The 17,110-nt window shown below is 42.6% G+C and overlaps 1 protein-coding gene across 2 annotated transcripts; it reads right to left on the reverse strand.

The window, feature by feature from the left end:
* Positions 1 to 1,944: 1,944 nt before the first annotated feature.
* ETNPPL (ethanolamine-phosphate phospho-lyase) lies at positions 1,945 to 15,700 on the reverse strand. 2 transcript variants are annotated; one of them, XM_041479742.1, is made up of 13 exons: positions 15,545 to 15,700; positions 14,012 to 14,130; positions 13,690 to 13,849; positions 12,746 to 12,820; positions 11,161 to 11,254; positions 10,009 to 10,125; positions 8,227 to 8,309; positions 7,502 to 7,727; positions 6,493 to 6,647; positions 5,652 to 5,741; positions 5,321 to 5,451; positions 4,381 to 4,448; positions 1,945 to 3,525 (listed from the first exon to the last, which is right to left on the reverse strand). In XM_041479742.1, the coding sequence occupies exons 1-13, from the start codon at positions 15,598 to 15,600 to the stop codon at positions 3,394 to 3,396; spliced, it is 1,506 nt and encodes a 501-aa protein (XP_041335676.1). In that variant the 5' UTR covers positions 15,601 to 15,700; the 3' UTR covers positions 1,945 to 3,393. The 2 variants fall into 2 exon arrangements, with proteins under 2 accessions (XP_041335676.1, XP_041335677.1); XM_041479743.1 differs by lacking the exon at positions 14,012 to 14,130 and having other exon boundaries at positions 15,545 to 15,670.
* Positions 15,701 to 17,110: the final 1,410 nt, after the last annotated feature.

A 17,110-nucleotide genomic window follows, 5' to 3' on the forward strand; every position in this document is an offset into this window, starting at 1 on the left:
AGTTGTGAAGATTATAAATGTATTATCTGAGAAGAGGCTGTTGTATGTCTAAAAACCATTAATTTAAAAAGCAACAGTCAAAATATAATATCCTGAATAATTCTTCTCTTCAGTGCAGTCTGATGTTCTGCAGAGGTAAGGCTGAGGCTTTTCTCCCCAGATGAGAACGTATGGCATCACACCCTGTTTCCCTGGCAGTTCTGCAGTGTCATGCTGACATGGCAACTTTGGATGCTTTGATTCTTCTCCCCAGAGCAGTGCTGTCTAAGGCACAGCTTCCTGACTCCACAGAGTCCCAGTCCTGCTTTCCTTTATGCAGCAGAACTGGCAGTGGACTCAGACTCAGTGTCACTTTTTCATTGGTATTTGCAGCAAGCACTGTCCTTCCTTGCTCCCTTGCTCTAACTGGTCTGTTTGTTTAAAAGTATAAATGTGCAATACAAAAGTGATGAAAAAAGTGGCAAACTATGAGAATTCAATAAAATTATCTAGGTTGGTATTCCAGTAGGATGATGAGCTAGAGTGAAGATACAAGCGGCTAACTCCAGTGTGATGCCCACTTGGGATGGATTCCTGCCTTTCCCTCACTCCACTGTCTCTTACTCCTGCACGAGCCTGCTCCTTAGCCTTCCAGAAAACTTGGAGGGGAAAGGTGTGGTCTTATATTTATTCTGCAAGGTTACTGAGTGAAACTGGCTTATGGAGTTGTCTGATAATTGGAAGGGCTAGAGTGGATGTTGGAATACGTGGCTAAAACAAGGACTTGGACAGCCAGGACAGGAGAGGTAGAAAGACAAAAAAGGGAGATGGAATTTGAAAGGGGAAAAAAAGCTTTGCCTGTTGAGTGGGGAGGGGAATATATTTGATCAGTTCAGCTGATTGGAACTGTGGTCCCTGTGCTTAACCTTAATTATTTCTTCTTCCACTCTCTCATCCTTTAGTCAGGCTCTGCTAATTAGAAAGGCCTTCCCAGTAGGGAATGTGCACAACCGTGCATTCTACTACAGGCACTCTGAGATACTGTGGGATAATGTGAGGTATTGATGCAGTAATAGTAAGTTTAGTAGGTCCAGCTCAAACCTTGGTAGCTGTTGGATTGTTTCCTCCCTTTAAATGATTGTGGCTCTTTTTAGTGTGCATCATAGGAATGATATCCTCTCTTGTTTAAAGGAAATAGAACACCTGGTTTTTCTAGGTAACCTGAACTTTGCAAAATGAGCAGAACCAAGAGGTAGAGAATTTCCTGACTTGTGAAGCAGAAGCTGGGTGAAAACCACAAGTGGATTGGAGCAATGGTTGCTTCAAATATTTTGAGCATGTGCAGAACCAAGGCTCAGGTACAGGGAGAAGCAGAGAGGCACAGGCCTCTTGTGTTTCTGAAGTTGCAATCTTCAAAGCACCCCACCTTAGATTTATGTTAATCAGATTTTTTAAGCCTAGTTCTTTGACATACTTTTGAAAATTAAATATTAATGACCTGCCACAACAGCTGGTGTCACAGTACAGACTGGTACTGGGCTCTGTGCCTTTGGGCTTAAGCTTTCTAATAAATCACACAAGTATTTGCTTGCTTGCTGCTGCACACAGTGGATGAGGTGAAATGTAAGTAGTGGCACTCCACACAGGGAGTAACTTAAACTGTGCCTTGAGACATACCAAATTAAGTTCACTTAGTTCTTTGTGTCGTTTCGTTTTGGAAAAGACCTGTCCTTCCTGGTGCAGAGTTAGCAGGGAATGAACTGTGGCAGCTGAGGCAACATTTGGCTTGAAGGGTAATAGCTGCCAACAGCTGAGTGCCTCGGGGAAACACAGCCTAGTCAGCTCTGCCTTGGCATGGGAACAACCTCCAGCTAAAGTTACTTCCCCCAGCAAATAGGTGTTACTGCAGAATAAAGTTAAAACAAACAAATAAACAAAAAACCGTCTTTGTGTAGGACATCATAATTACAAACAAGAGATTTATTTTTATGGAAGAATTATTCAAGGATCATGAAACAGAAAATAAGCCAGCTTGAGGATGTTGGAAAGAGTTACACCAGAAACATAGACATAAATGCAGCAAATTGTGGAAAACATGAAGTTAGATAAAGTGCTCAATTTTCAGTCATATCAGTAGGATAATTAGCAGCAATTAGGAAACAGCAGAATTTAGGGTATTAAGATTGAAGAGGAAATAAATACATTTTATATTTTTTTCTGAAGTACAGACTATTTGGAAAGCCCTCAGTGTCCTCCATAGCATGGAGCTGTGCATGTATTAAGAAAGAGAAGCAGGGCTTGTGTGCTGTCACTGAAATTTAACACTGACAGTGAGGAAAGTCAGCCTGAAGTGTCTGCAGCACAGAGGGGCACTGGTTGCATGCGTGGTTTATACAGTGGTCCTTTCCTTTCAGTAACTTATGCAGTGCTCCCATTTATGCCTCAGGATCCCATGGAACTGGTGTGCAACTCTTCATCACCACTGACAAAAAGTACCAGCACTACTGTGACAGGATCAGGCAGTAATTCCCATGACTCTCAAAACAACTCAAATCCATGGGAATGCAAGCTGGCCTGTCCCTGGGAACCTCATTTTTAGACACCTTCAGGTTAAATTCAATCAATCAGTGTGTCTGAAATTATATCTATTTCACTTGCATATTTTATAGACTGATAGGATCCAATCTATAAACTCTAGGGAAAAAAATTTAAAATCTTACTCTATATAAATATTTATAAAAGTTGCTTTATTCATAGAAAATTAGATTCTTTATTTTCCTTGAATTTATAGTGAGAGTGCCCTGCATAGACATTGTGTCTCTACAGACAGAGTTGTAGACTCTTAGTAGAGCATTTCTGACATTAGCAAAGCTACTCCAATTTACATCAGCTGGGAATATGGTCCATAGGACCTAAGTTACACTAGAAGATAATAATGATTTCTTTCTGAAGCATTGTTTAGTGAATTCAGCCATTAAAACATGGAAAGTAATTAACATCTCAATATTACATATTGAAATTTAAAATATTGGAAAAAATATCATGTTAAGCATATATTTTTAAACTTAATAGGATTGGCATTTGCTTCATGGCAGTTAAGCAAATCAGATTCTGCATAATATGGATAAATCTGCAGTTTTCACCAAGTCTGTGTACCTATGTCACACCTGCCATCAGCACCAAGGTATTTTTGTATCACTTGTCCATTCTGTCACATCTAGATTTCAAGCCACATGGCACAGTTCTCATGTATCTGGAAAGGTATTTTAAACCTAGTGAAGCTAATAGGAATTCAGCCAGTTTATGAAAGGCAGGGCTAGGCTTCAAACAGATCCTAGGACTCAGACTATTGCACTCCTCATCTCAAAAGCAAGACGGACACAAATTCAAACTGAATGAAGCAACTGTCCCTCTTCATGTTCTTATTCTTTTACTTGGCACTGAGCGTTTTTTCGAATAAATCCCATTTTCTTGTCGGCAGGCAGCTCCATTCATGTGGCTGATGCTTTCACTTGCACCTTCTGGTTGAGAACTCTCTTCAGTGGTCTGAAACAGAAAGGAGATGTCAGTGGAGGCACATGTGTGTCTTCCACCAGGCACCCACTGGCTCCCATTAGGTAGCTCTGCCTGACTCTCTATTATTCCACAACTTCTTAGTTCTGAAAGAAATGGAACTGATTGTGTAAAAATGTCTGTAAGAGTAGGCTTGCACTCCAAACCTAGTAAAATCTAGACATGTGGCAAATAACTCATCAGGTCTCTGCTTAACTTTTACACCCCATGGCAGCTGAGCTATTGCATTCCCATCCCCACAGCACCACTGGAAAACCCACCAAGGGACAGTTCAGCAAACTTTCCTGTAGAGAGGGTGACATGTTTTTAAGGGTGTGAGAAATCATATGTGATTTATCCAGAGCTGGGGCTGCAACCTAAGAAGTCCTAATTTGGATGTGTGTCAGCCATTTGTACTCAAAGAGCTACAGTGGAAACAAAATCCTTGGAACTCTCTGAAAACCTGGACACCTTCCAGGCTGCAGGCTTGCTTAGAAAGCCAAATATCTTTCAGTAGCATGTAATACCAAGAACCAATAGCTGCTGACTATGGTGCTCATGACTTTGTGTAGCCCAAAGTCTGGTTGGTCATGTTTGCACACAAGCAGATAAGGCAGGTGGCTGGTCTATAACATGTTGCTGGTCTGGATTACTCAGCTCTTTTTAGATTTACCCCAGTAAGACAAGGTAAATCCTCTCAGGTTTCCAGCAGGGAGTTGCTCTCTGAGCTCAGTTTCAAGACACAGAGCCACTCACACTACCAAAAATGAAGGCATGCTCTATCAAAGTAATTTATATTTGCTTTGCCAAACACCTATCTGGAAAAGAGTTAAAAAAATTAAGACATACTTTTCTTTTACACTGCACATTTGTAGATGCATTATTTTCTGTCTTCATTCCAGTGGCCTCTTCCAGTTCTGAATAAAAGTAATAAAATAATTAAATTAAAAAGAAGTGGGAGGAAGTAAGCATACCATCTATTTAGTAGCTGCCTGAAGTTAAAAAAAATCAGCTATTCCTCTGGGCATTTATCACACAGAAGAATAAATGAAGAGTGATGAATACTTCCTAAAACATTTTTTGAGGCAATGTGATTAATCTGTCAGGACTGTCTAGCTTGGGGGTATTTAGAGAAAAGACTAAAATTAGCACAGGGGTATCATAAAGACCTTTCAGAGTGGAATTCTGCCTTTTTCCAGCAGGTTAATGGAAGTCTAACTTTAGTTGTTGTATTCTCAGAAGACGGGAGCCTTTTATGTATAACAGGCTCCAAGAGCCCTCATGTTAACAGTATAATTGATGTTATTTTCCTCTGGGTCGGTCCTCAGGTAAAAGAAAAAAAAAAAAAAAGAGCCTGAAAACCTTCAGGCTAAATTTGAGTGAGACAATCACATTCCAGTCCTCTAGTTAAAAAATAAACAAAAAGAAAAAAAAGAAAAGGTAGAGCACATTATGGAAAGTTACACCAGTGTATCTGCAGCGTCTTTCAGGCCTGTGCTGAATTAATATATTCACTCCTTAGCAAACAGCACATGTGACCAGAAATGAGTAATAACATTGAGTCTGTAAGAGAAAGGCTCAAGAGCAGGATTTTGCCTAAAAGTTTGGATGAGGTACATATGGGATTTTGTATTTATTTATAATAATTGGCATTAAGAACAGCAGTTTGATGAATGGTAAGAAATGCAGTTGATTAATTTCCCTTGCATGTAATGGCCTAGGCTATGACGGTGTTTCATTGGGAAATGAACGAAGAAGAGCATTCCTTTGAGCCCTAGAGCACACATACCTGTAAGAAGTGCATCAAGTGTCTCCACTGCGTGTTTTGCATCTTCCATTGTGAAACACATTGGTGGTTTAAATTTTAAAATATTCCTGTAGGGTCCATCTGCACTAAGAAGGATTTGATGCTCTTTGAGTCTGTGGAAAGAGACTTGTGTTAGATACAGGTATAAAACTATGTCGTGTCTTGTCACTTCCTTCAAGCTGAGACAGATTTTGCAAGTTTTCTTTTTTAGTACTTTGTCACTAAAAACTACACAAACTGAAAACAAAATTAATGACTAACTGCTGGAAAATATTAGGCGGGTTTGAGCACACAGTCTTTAAGAACTGCTTACTTGTAAATAAGATGAAGGGCTTCAGCCGTGGCTGGTGTTCGCTTCTGCTTATCTTTCACCAGATCCACCCCAACAAACAATCCAACACCTCTGGAGTGGAAAAAAAAAGAAGAGACAAGGGAAATCCAGTGTCAGTAACCCAAACCTTCTGCTGCAAATGCAATACCTGTTTCTAATAACTGTAATTCCCTTCCCTGAAATGGAAATGGGGGAAGGAGAATGAGAGAGGAGACTTTGTCTTTGGACTCCTTTTGGCAACTTCACACAATCAATACACACAATGGGATAACAGGTATTTCTGGATAAATAAATTTACCTGGCTCATTAATGCTATGTGGCTAGATAAGAATGACAGAATAACTTTCTTTCATGCTTATCCTGAAAATCACAAGCCAAAAAGAGACGAAAAAAGAAGTACTAAAACCCTGCAACCCAACCTCTTCCCCCCCAAAAAACCTGAAGGCAATTATCAATGGTAGTAATGATATGAGGAAATGAGATGAGGAAAATCCATAGTAACATCTCTCAAGGAAGTTCCAGAGATTTTAACAAGGTCTGCATGATTACAATGGCGTGCTGACATCTTGGTTATTGCATGTGGATGGCTCTTTCTCCTGCTCTCCCAGAACCTTTTTAGTGGCTATGCTTGTAAGTAATTAAGCAGACAGATGGACAACTTTTAAAAAAATATATATTGCCTTACAATACCAGTTTTGGGCAGTCCATTTTAAAAGAGAGGTGTAGCAAAATCATGGCATGTTTCTGTGTTCCACTCACACCAAGTTTGCCACTTTTTCTAGCGCAGTTACTTTCTTCCCTGACATTGCTGCAATGCACCCACCTGATATCTCCCACTAAGGAGTGTTTCTCCTTTTGCTCAGCCAGCAACTCCAGGAGATAATTTCCTACACGTGTGGCATTTCCTTGGAGATCTTCTTTCTCTATTACATCCAGCACAGCCAAGCCAATGGCACAAGACACTGGATTGCCTCCAAACTGAAAGCAAAGACAAAACAAAACATGCCATCAAAATCAAAACCTATCAAAATAAAACATTCACCTGTGGCTATCCACATTGTTTTCACTGCCCTCTCCTGCTTGGCATATCAGGAAGAAAGCTCAGAAAGGTGGGGATTTTGTGTCATTTAGGCTGTGGAACACCATCCCCTATATTTGGGCAAGGGAAGGGCTCCCTCTTCCTCTGCTCCAGGTAACAATAATTTGAAGATCTCAGGACTGAAGAATTCAGCTGATTGCACGTGCAGGCAAAATGCTCCTGGGAAGGGCAGTGGGTGATAGATTTGATATATTTTGATCCAGAGAGTATAAACTCCATTTAAAATGGGGGAATTCATGGTAGCTGGGAAGAAGGCTGAGTCACAGGAGCAGAAAGCAGGCTCAGTAAATGAGAAGACTGAACCTTTGTGGCATGCATGCAGATGAAATATTTTCTGGTAAAGGGTCACTGTTTTGTTAGGTGTCAGTTGCAGAGCAAGGTCTGCCAGGTCATGAGCTCCACCAGCACAGAGCCTATCCTAGAAAATGGAATTTTACATAATCAGCATTTCAGAGTGGGAAGAGGGAAAGAGACATAAGGAAGAATTCATCTGTATGGATATGAGCTGCCAGAGAGCTTGTGCTGGTCCATATGATGATGTAACACTTGATACAGAGCATATTTCAAAGCCTCTCCACTTGCTTTTAGATATTAGACTGTGGTTGGCCCAAACTCTCAGTAATGTGATGCACTGATTGCTGCAGACGCTATCTGGATCACCTGGAGAACTTCTAACTGGTAAATGCAGACCAAAAGAAAAATAAAAAACGCACAGCTTCACCTATGGACTTACTGTATTGAAATACTCCAGTCCAGTAGCACCAAAACCTTCAGCAATTTCCCTTGTTGTGACCACACAAGACATAGGGTGTCCATTGCCAATGGGCTTTCCCATGGTGACAATGTCGGGCACAAAGTCTTCACCTTGCAGCTGGAATGCCCAAAAATGCTTCCCAACTCTGCCAAAGCCAACCTGGACCTCATCAGCTATGAACACTCCACCTGCTGCACGCACATACCTGAAAAGAATCACAATACCTTGAAAGTCTAGTGCTGCAGAACACGGGTAGGCAATCAAGGACAAGGCAGTCTGCATCACAGAAATTCTGCAGTGTGAGACCAAGTCAGGAAAAAAAGAAAGAATACAATTATAGCTGTTTTATAGCTATGAAATTTTTAGTATGCTACATGTTAAGAAAAGAAAAATTGACATTTTAATGTCAAATAGGCGTACTGTAATGGTGCTGTAGGATTATAACTGGTTTAACTTCATCTTCCATCAAACTTATGGCTGAGGATTAAAGACAGGAAAATAATGGGAATTATCTAGCTAAAAATTAGCCGATATTCCATTAAAAAAATTGAACTGAAATCATACTCTTCAATAAGCAGAAATGAACCACAGATAGCCAAGAACAGGAGAGGTTAATAGCTGAATTGATTAGATAAGTCTATAGTGAAAAAAGCTGTTTCTTTGTTTAATTTCCCCGTTACGCCCCTCTGAAGTGCTGTACGTACTCTGCCACTTTCTGGAAATAGCCCACAGGTGGAATTACTTGGCCTCCACAGCTCTGCATGGATTCAGCTATGAAGGCAGCAATCTACAAGAGACAAACTCGTGTGAGAGCTGTGTTCATCTACTTGGCCTTGGCAGAGCCATCTAACAGTCCAGAAATAAATGTTTAAATGGGGCCTTAATTTAATCACACAATGGGCTGGACAACTGAGAGCTCTTGAAAACAGCTATGGCTAAAGGATTTATTAATTTTGTAATCAGAGTGCCCAAATTTGCAGTAGCCAGGGCCACCTTTGCAGCCTGATGGGAATGCAAGGATCTCCCTTAAGCCCTTGTGTTGAACTGGATAACTCTTCCTGGTGTCAGTGGATGCTGGATTAGCTCCTGGGAGCTACATAAATTTATTTTAAAATGCCAGTTTACAGGACACACACAACAGTGTGTACCATCTTCCCTAAGAGGTTAATGAAGCTTGCAGGTGTATGTGGGTTTTTGTTTAATCCTGAACACCAGGTAGAGGTGGGTGGAAGCTGACCTGTAAGATGACCTGTGGCTAGCCTTTGGGCACCCCTGCCTAATGCATATAACTACACAAATAACATGTCAGCACGAGGCACTTGACAAAAGAAGAGAAAAATTCTACAGATGAAATAATTCCAGTTGCTAGGAATGAAAAAGAAAGTTATTTCAAGTCAGGAAGGGTAAGAACAGCAGATCAGACACACTGGAACATCAAAATTCGTCTCTTGTCAACAGCAGAGGTCTATGCAGCAGAGATACAATATTACCCGAAGGTCTCAGCATAAGTCTGCTATTTAAGGGATTGCATCCCCACACCACTTGTGAACCCCTCCCTGAGCATCAAGAGGTCTCTGTGCTGGTGCAGTCTTCCTGGAAACAAGGCCGAGCAGAAACGTGTAAAGAACCGTACGCTACATGTGAGCACACGGCCAGAGAGTACGAAGCTTCCCACAGCACGTGAGGCTTAGCCTTTAGCACAACTTGTCCTGCCACACGTCTATGCCACCAAAACCTAAGAAATGTGCAAAAGAAAGGAAACAAGGGAAGAAAAAACAAAACTATCCGTTAGTAGAGAATAAAAATAAAAGTTGATGAAGAAACTAAAGGCAGGGTGATGTAAGTCCGTTGGACTAGAAGGGAACATGTTCCAGGCTCCACTGAAGTCTTCTGGGACTCCAGTGGGTTTTGGATCAAGCCCTACAAGTTTAACACACCAATGCCATCATATAAAAGATTAACACACATTTTAGGTACACCTGTTCAGAAACTGTCTCTTTTTATCAAGGTCATAGTGTGTATGAGTGAAAGTTTCACCTTTTTATATGACTTCAATGTTACCTTAACCAAACAGGCTCAGAAATGTAGTATTGAGATTTTTTTCCAATAGATTTTCTCCATGTCCTGGATTTTTTTATGTATCTTTGCTAAAATTTGTGATGCAGTTTCGCAGCTGACCTGAAACTTTTCCCTGTGATATTAACAATCTACCAATTCAATGCATAAAATAGGAAATTTAACAGCTTTGATTGTATCTGCTTATATACAGCTGTATTATTGATCCTTTCATTGATGCCTAGAAAAGTTCTCATAAGAGCATCAGATGGAAAAATGGCCCATTTTGAACAGAACCCATCATAGAAAAAAGAAGGGAGAGGGAAGCATATGAAATTGGGAAAGAAACAAGTCCTTAGTTGCCTGTTACACACCCCCATGCCAAAATAAATAGGTGAAGCCTCAGCATTTCTAGAGCACAAAACACACACCTTGCGTCCATTCTTCTGTGCTTCTTCAATAATCTTTTTCACCTCTTCAGCATAAGCACTTGCTGGATCTGGGTGGTCTTCCCTGTATTTCCCTCTGTAGATATCTGGAGAAGGAGCCTGAAAGGACCAATTAATTTATTTGTTTTTATGAAGGCAATACTTCTGTGAAACTTTTACTTTCTTTTCTATTGTTCCACTTTATTGGCTTTTCAACACAAATAGGTAATAAGAGTTAGTACTGCTTGAATGTTTGCTTTGAATTGCAAAAATGCCTACTGGAGCTTAAACTCAATCTGGGCCTGTCATGCCTACTTCAATATTACTGAACACAGCTGTTGTAAGAACCATCATCTACCTCATCCACCTTCCAAGACTGTCCTTCCTCTCCCTCAAGACACAATAATGAGTACCCATCCACCACCTCATTTCAGATTCTTGCAGAAAATCCGTTTCTGCAACTGGAGAGTCAGGTTTTCCAGTCTGCCACTTCCCTTTTGGCATTTTAGTCATGGTACAAGTCTGTGTGATACTCAACCTTCTACAAAAGGTGTTAGGAGAGGTTCAATAACTAAGAGACAGGATGTGGTACATAAAGGCGAATATTGCTTTGTCAGTGTGGTTGACACAAGGAGGTCTAAACAGGAAAGGCCTGCTTGGTCTACATTTCTAGACTGAGAAAAATTTTTGTCTTTTTAACATACACAAGTTTATGTGAAAAATCACATCCCTTAGACACTCAGGAGTCCTATACCCCAAGCTGTGCAAACTTGGGCAATCTGCCTTTTCAGTTTTGGAACTAGACTCAAAGTCCCACATATCTTTAACCAAACCAACGCAATATTGGATATTGGCTAATTTCATCAATGCAGTGGCTGAGAAAACCCGTAGCACAATGAAGGAAATCAGCCCCACAGCTGAGCACCTTCTTAGAAATCCAAAAGCAAACAATTTTGCTGTATTCATTCCACTGAAATCAGCTGAGCATATGTACACTAGCATCAACAAAACAGAATGAAAATATATTTACACCAGAAGTGGATAATACAATATGCTGCATAACATGCATAAAAATGACCAAAAAAAAAACCCCAAAAAACCAAACCAAAACAAAACCACAAAAACCCTCCCAAACAAACCAAACACCATACTTACCACATGCACATACTCCTTCTTGCTGTCCTTTCCCAGCTGATTAAATTTATAGGGGCTGATGTCAATCAGAGACGTAACATGGCCATGGTAAGCACTGTGTGAGTGTTAAATATCCAAGTCACTTCTCAGCAAATATACAGAAGAGCCAAATTTACAACTGTGCCTGTACATAATCCAGAATAGCAACCATATCCGTATCACAGCAGCATTGTTTGTGAAGGGATCTTGATTTAATTTACTGTCTTTCTCTCAAAGACAATACGAAATTGCAGTTGACTTTAATTCACTAGCAAGACTAGAAACAGGACAAAATCAAGTGCCGACATGGGGACAGACAAGATCATGGCTGCCCTAGCAGCTGTAGCTTGAATCCATGGCTTCAAGGTGGCTGCCCTAGCAGCCTTACCTAGAGCTGAAAGGTGGGTCCAGCTCCTCCATTTCCAACCCATCAGCCCCACTCTGGCCAGCCCAAGCTTTGCAAGCTAGACACCAACACCGCTATGAAAACTCTCAGGAGTGTGCATTGCATGGAGAAGTGGGAACCTTATGCAGCAGCAGCCCATCACTATCTGCCCTGCAGGCATTGCAGATGAGAGGGTTTGGCAGAAGCCACTGTCAGGAAAAGGATTTTGTTGGAATATAAGTGTTTTATACTGCAGAGTATGCTAAAGCTGGTTACTATTGAAGACAACTAATTTAGAAATGAGGAACCAGAGCCTTTTGAGCCTAAAGCATGTAGCATCTTTATTCAGGGAATAATAAACACTTTTGTTCAGCCATAAACTTGAAGTGAAGCAAACCTGAAACCAAACCAAAGATGCGCCACGATTTCTTAGTAGAACACACATAGGTTAGTGTGTTGCTAGCAAGGATGTGAATGCAGCTGAGTCAAACAAGCTTTGTGCTGCTCAGATAGAGACATGTACCCTTGCATTTGCTCTAGCTGGACTTTCTAATCACAACCTGAGAAGAAAATCCAGCACTACAGCAACATCACCAAACCTACAGCTTCATCTAGGAGAGGAAAACCCTGAAATGTGGTCAGCCACCTACCCTGTGGCTGGCAGCCCTCCCAACACCTCCTGATTTTGCAGTCCCTTGGTTTTGTGTGCATACTTGTGTTCACTGAAGGAGAGCTGAGCATCATCGCAGCACTGCTGCAGAACTACAGGATCTTTCTTCTTGACCACTGAATATTTATTTGTGCAAAAGGAAACGTGTCCAGCGATGCGTGATGAAGAGAAAGCCCTTTACCAGAGCAGCCCAGTAGCCAGACCACTCACAGCTTTTGAAACCAACATTTAAGTCTCTGGCATGAGTTGCTTTGGGAGTCTGTGGGAAATGCCCTCTAACAGGTGCCTGACCTTCTGGAGTGACCGACAGGCTTATTTTTCACAGATCTTCAAAACTTGTGTTTATCCAAATGTGAAAAAGGGATTTCCTGATCTGCTCTAATACAAAAGCAACAAAGCTTTTCTTTCAGCAGGCAGTGGAGTACAAACAGCAGGGGGTTGCTGCAAAGCTGTTTCTGAAGTAATGGCAGGAGCTGCTGGCTGTGTTCACATGAGCTACTGTGTGTACTTACTTTTCCAGGGTGATCACATCTTGGTGCCCACGGTACTGCCGAGCCAGTCGTAAAGCAAGATCATTTGCTTCAGACCTGCAGGATAACATATACAGCAGCAAACCAGTGAAGGAGTGCTTCCAATTAAAAGGGTATTCCCACAGAAGACGAGGCATGGGACTCATGGATATAAGAAATCAACACAGCAGACTCTGTTACTGTGCAGATTACAATGCTAAGGTTGAGACTATAAGTGCCATGTAAGGGGGCAAAGATAAAACAGCCCTTTGTATAAACAGCAAACAAAGAGATGCTTTCTTTCCCTCCCCCAGTTTGCCAGTAGATATTTACCTCCCCTTGGTACAAAGGAGGCCAATTTGCAGCTGAAAACACATTGCAGTCACTAACCCTCAAAAAGCAATGCCCCATCTCCCACACTCCACAACTCCTTTCTCCCCAGTGCTTGCACCATCACAAATCTGCACCTTGGAAAAAGACTCAAGCTTCCAGCCTGATCTGTCACAGCCCCTCTGCTCACAGGTTGTCTGTTTTGGACATGTAAGTGATCACAGACTACCAAACTGCCTAAAGAAGACTATCTTATTTCCAAGGTTATATGTCAATTTACAGATGGCATTCATCAGTCTGTACACAACATTCACCAATTTGCAGAATTAATTTCCTCTTCTTGCTTTCCCCCCTACACTATTTTTTTGCATAGCATTCAGCAGGCCAGTTTCATATTTTGCCTCTCTTGCTTTGAGCCATCATTCTAAATATGATGGCTGCAAATAGGAAGTAAGTTTTGATCAGTGCTGGATATATTTTTGTTGCACATTACTAAGTCCTAATTAGTAAGATTTAGAGCAAGCTGTCCTGAGTGTCTGTCTCAAATAGTCATTAAGAATAGTCTTACAAAAAAAAAACCAAAAAAAATCCCCAAAAAAACCCCAACTCAGACCTACCCAGAGTTAACAAAATAGCAAACAGAGAGTTTCTCAGGGAGGGTGGCTGTGAGTCGCTGTGCATACTGAACAAGGTTGTCATGCAGGAAGCGGGAGTTTGTATTGAGCAGTTCCATCTGTTTCATTGCAGCCTTTATCACATATGGATGGCTGTGCCCCACTAAAGAAGAAAATTATTAGTTATTACTAGCAAGCAGTCAATTACTGAACCACACAAGGATGTTCAGAGAAGCACTGCGAACATCACCACTTGGCAGAACTGTGTCCTGATCCCTAGTGGAAATTTAGGAACAGAAGCAGTCTCACAAGTCAAACTGCCTACCATGCGCAACGTTGTTGATGCAGTCTAAGTATTTTTCTCCTTTCTCATCAAACATATATTGGCCCTGAGCACGGACTATCTTCAGAGGGTCCTTGGCATAGAAAACTTTGCAGGAAGGCCTAAAACATAAGAAACATAAAACTACTTTAATTTTCTCATTTTTTTCTCCCTCCTTTGAGTGTTGAGGAGGTTGATTTTTTTGCAGCTCTGGAGACAATTGCCTCCTTCTACAAAAAAATCTTGTGAGTCATTCAGGTGGTGGTCAAGCAGGGGCTCTTGCTCACAGTGAAAATCCATGCACTTCCCCAGGCACAGTGGGAACAGAAGCTGGTCTTTAGTAAGGGTGTTTTCAAAGCTTGACTCTGCCTGCAATTGATTTCTCAGGAGAACAGTGTCTGCACGTCCTTCAGGTCCTTATATGTCCTGCCATGTTCCTAGGCTATAGCTCTGCTTGTTTACATGCCTTCCAGACATCTATGGCCAAATAACTCTCCGGGACTAAATTAAGCTGTTAAGCACTGTTTTATACTATAGCCAAAAAATCATTACGCAATGGATGGCTGTACTATATAGAGGTCACAGTCAAGAACAAAACACTAATGCCTTCCAGGCTTTATTTTCAGAGGTGCTGAGCAGGTCCTAAAACCCTCACACTCTCATCCTGCCTGTTTTGGATAAAAATCTTTAAAAGCAGCATTTTATAAGCATCTCAATCACACTGACTTCCAGAAAAACTCAAGCTCCTTATAAAATTAAGCAAAGTACTCTTTAAACACTCTTTTATATTTCTTTTCCCCCCCCCCCCCCCTTTCTTGGAGAATGTGCCAGCTATGTAATTATGTTGAATGATATTACTGAGCAGAAGGAAGGTCTTCTCAACATTTAGCAGTGTTTATATGAACTTGGATAAACACAGTTGTTTCCAGGTAAGTCTGAGAGTTATTGTTGGGTATACTGAGGTTATGAACTTGTAAATGTGACTGACTCCTGGATAGTGGTTTGCTTTCTTTCCCACAGCTTCTAGCCTTGTTGCAAAGCCACACAATTTCCTGTGCTGATGACACTTTCTTTTTAAACCTGATCAGTATCGGTCATAACCTCTGACAGCCCTCCTGCACGTCCCCCAGTTAAACTCAGCTTAAGGAACAGCAACAGGTTCATTCAGGGGACACGGCTGTTTTGCAGGTGCATGCACAGAACACCCCAGCCCTGCGCACCTCATTTTAGACACACACCTGAATGTGGGTACCACATTCTGGCCGCTCGCTTTGTTGGAAAAGTGAATGATGCGTGTGATGGGCAGTGCTCTAATGCCGGCATCCCTCCGCCCGCCCAGGGAATTCCGGGTGGCCCCGAGACCTGGCGATCCAGAGGGATGACAGCTCCTGTGTGTGTCCCTGTCCCTCTCCCCGCTGGCTCTCGCAGCGCTGTCCGGCGCTGGCATTCCCCGGGCGCTGTCACCAGGGACAGACCTTCTTCCTCCTCCTCCTCTTCCTCCCCTCTGCCCCGCTCCCGGCCCCGCCGCCCCCCTACCCGATGTGCTTTCTCCGAAGGGCGAGGGTCTCGGCCTTGCTGTAGATCTCCTCCATCCCGCCCGCAGACCGGCACGGCACGGCACCGGAGAAGACCGTCCGTCCGAGCTGCCGAAGGGTTCCCCGCCTCTTATCCCGGCGCCGGCCCCGGCCAAACCCCTCCTCCCCGCCTCCCTCCCTCCCGCCTTCCCCGGCGGGACGGGACAGGACGGGACGTCCCGTCCCGACCGCTCCCCCATCCCCCTGGGCTTTCCTTTCGGGGGGAATCGTGTTTCCTGTCGAGCTGAGGCGGGCCAGCCGCGGGTGAGTCCTGTGTTGGAGTTGTGGTGGTTTTTTGGTTTTGTTTTTGTTTTTTCCTAGGGGTGCAGACCAGCAGAAAGTCGCGGAACAGCCGGCTCGCTGCGTGGGGCGGGCGCTCAGCTCCCACGCGCGATCCTGCCATTCCTGCCAGGCGTCGGTCATCCTGGTGGCCACAGCGCCACTGCCGCAAACATTCGGAGGAACACAAAGCGGATTATTTAATCAAAATCGGGGTCATAATGTCCCTCTCTGCCTCTTATGTCCCAAAATCTGCTTGTAAGAGTAGGCTGAGATATTACCTGTATACGTCCATCAAAGCCAGTATCATTCTTTTTGCATTTCTTATAAAGTGAGGCAAATTAGTAAGATCTACAGCTTGCCAGGTTTTGTACGTGTACCTAAAGGGCCGTGGTGCTCAAATACATCCAGGCAATATCTAAATATACCAAGTCCTTGATCACTTTGTAACCACAGAAGCAAAAAAGAAGTGACTTGCTCGAATGAGGCATTTCTTCATGGTTACACTTGATAACCATCTCGCTGGACATCAAAGCCCACAAGAAAAAGAAGGGAGAATAAGACGGGGGAAGAAGGACAGAATTCTCATCAAGAGGCATCACATTTCAAAAGAGCGAAGCTGCTGGTGCAGCACCTCGGATTTACCTTCTCCCTGCCAAGCACGGACTGTCTCCTCTGGAGGCTGCGTGAGCAGACAGCACGAACACTCGCCCACGGCCCTGCTACCCCATCTGCAGCTCGTCTGTGCCACCTGCAGCACTAGGTTTGGAAGAGTTTTCAGAGAGCATATGTGAAGCCACACAATTTCCTGTGCTGATGATACTTTCTTTTTCTTGATCAGTATCCAGGAAGTCATCCTAAATTCTGCATATTGAAGAAAAACACACTTCCTGATTTTTTTAATATCTCTGCCGGCAAGCCACCTTTCTGCTTCTCTAGACAGCACTTGTTTCTATCCAGTCACTTACTTGAGCTTCCTCAGTGTTAAATTTGAAGCTCTGACATTCTATACTCCTGCTCCATTGGAAACCTTGCCTCACCAGCCAACAGTAGCAGAAGTCATAGCAGCTCCACCTCTATATCCCAGCGGAGACAGCTGCTGCCTGTCTTCAGTGCCTTGTCCAGGCAGAAAGACTTAAAAAGACATGATGGAATTGCCAAAACTGTCAGCTAGGGCAGTGTTGTACAGGCAATGATGAAATTCATTGATGGGTTCTCAAGAAGAGAACAGGCATTTAGATCTGCTAAC

Source organism: Pyrgilauda ruficollis, unplaced genomic scaffold (genome assembly GCF_017590135.1).
Source record: "Pyrgilauda ruficollis isolate IOZ18807 unplaced genomic scaffold, ASM1759013v1 scaffold5, whole genome shotgun sequence".
NCBI lineage: Eukaryota > Metazoa > Chordata > Aves > Passeriformes > Passeridae > Pyrgilauda > Pyrgilauda ruficollis.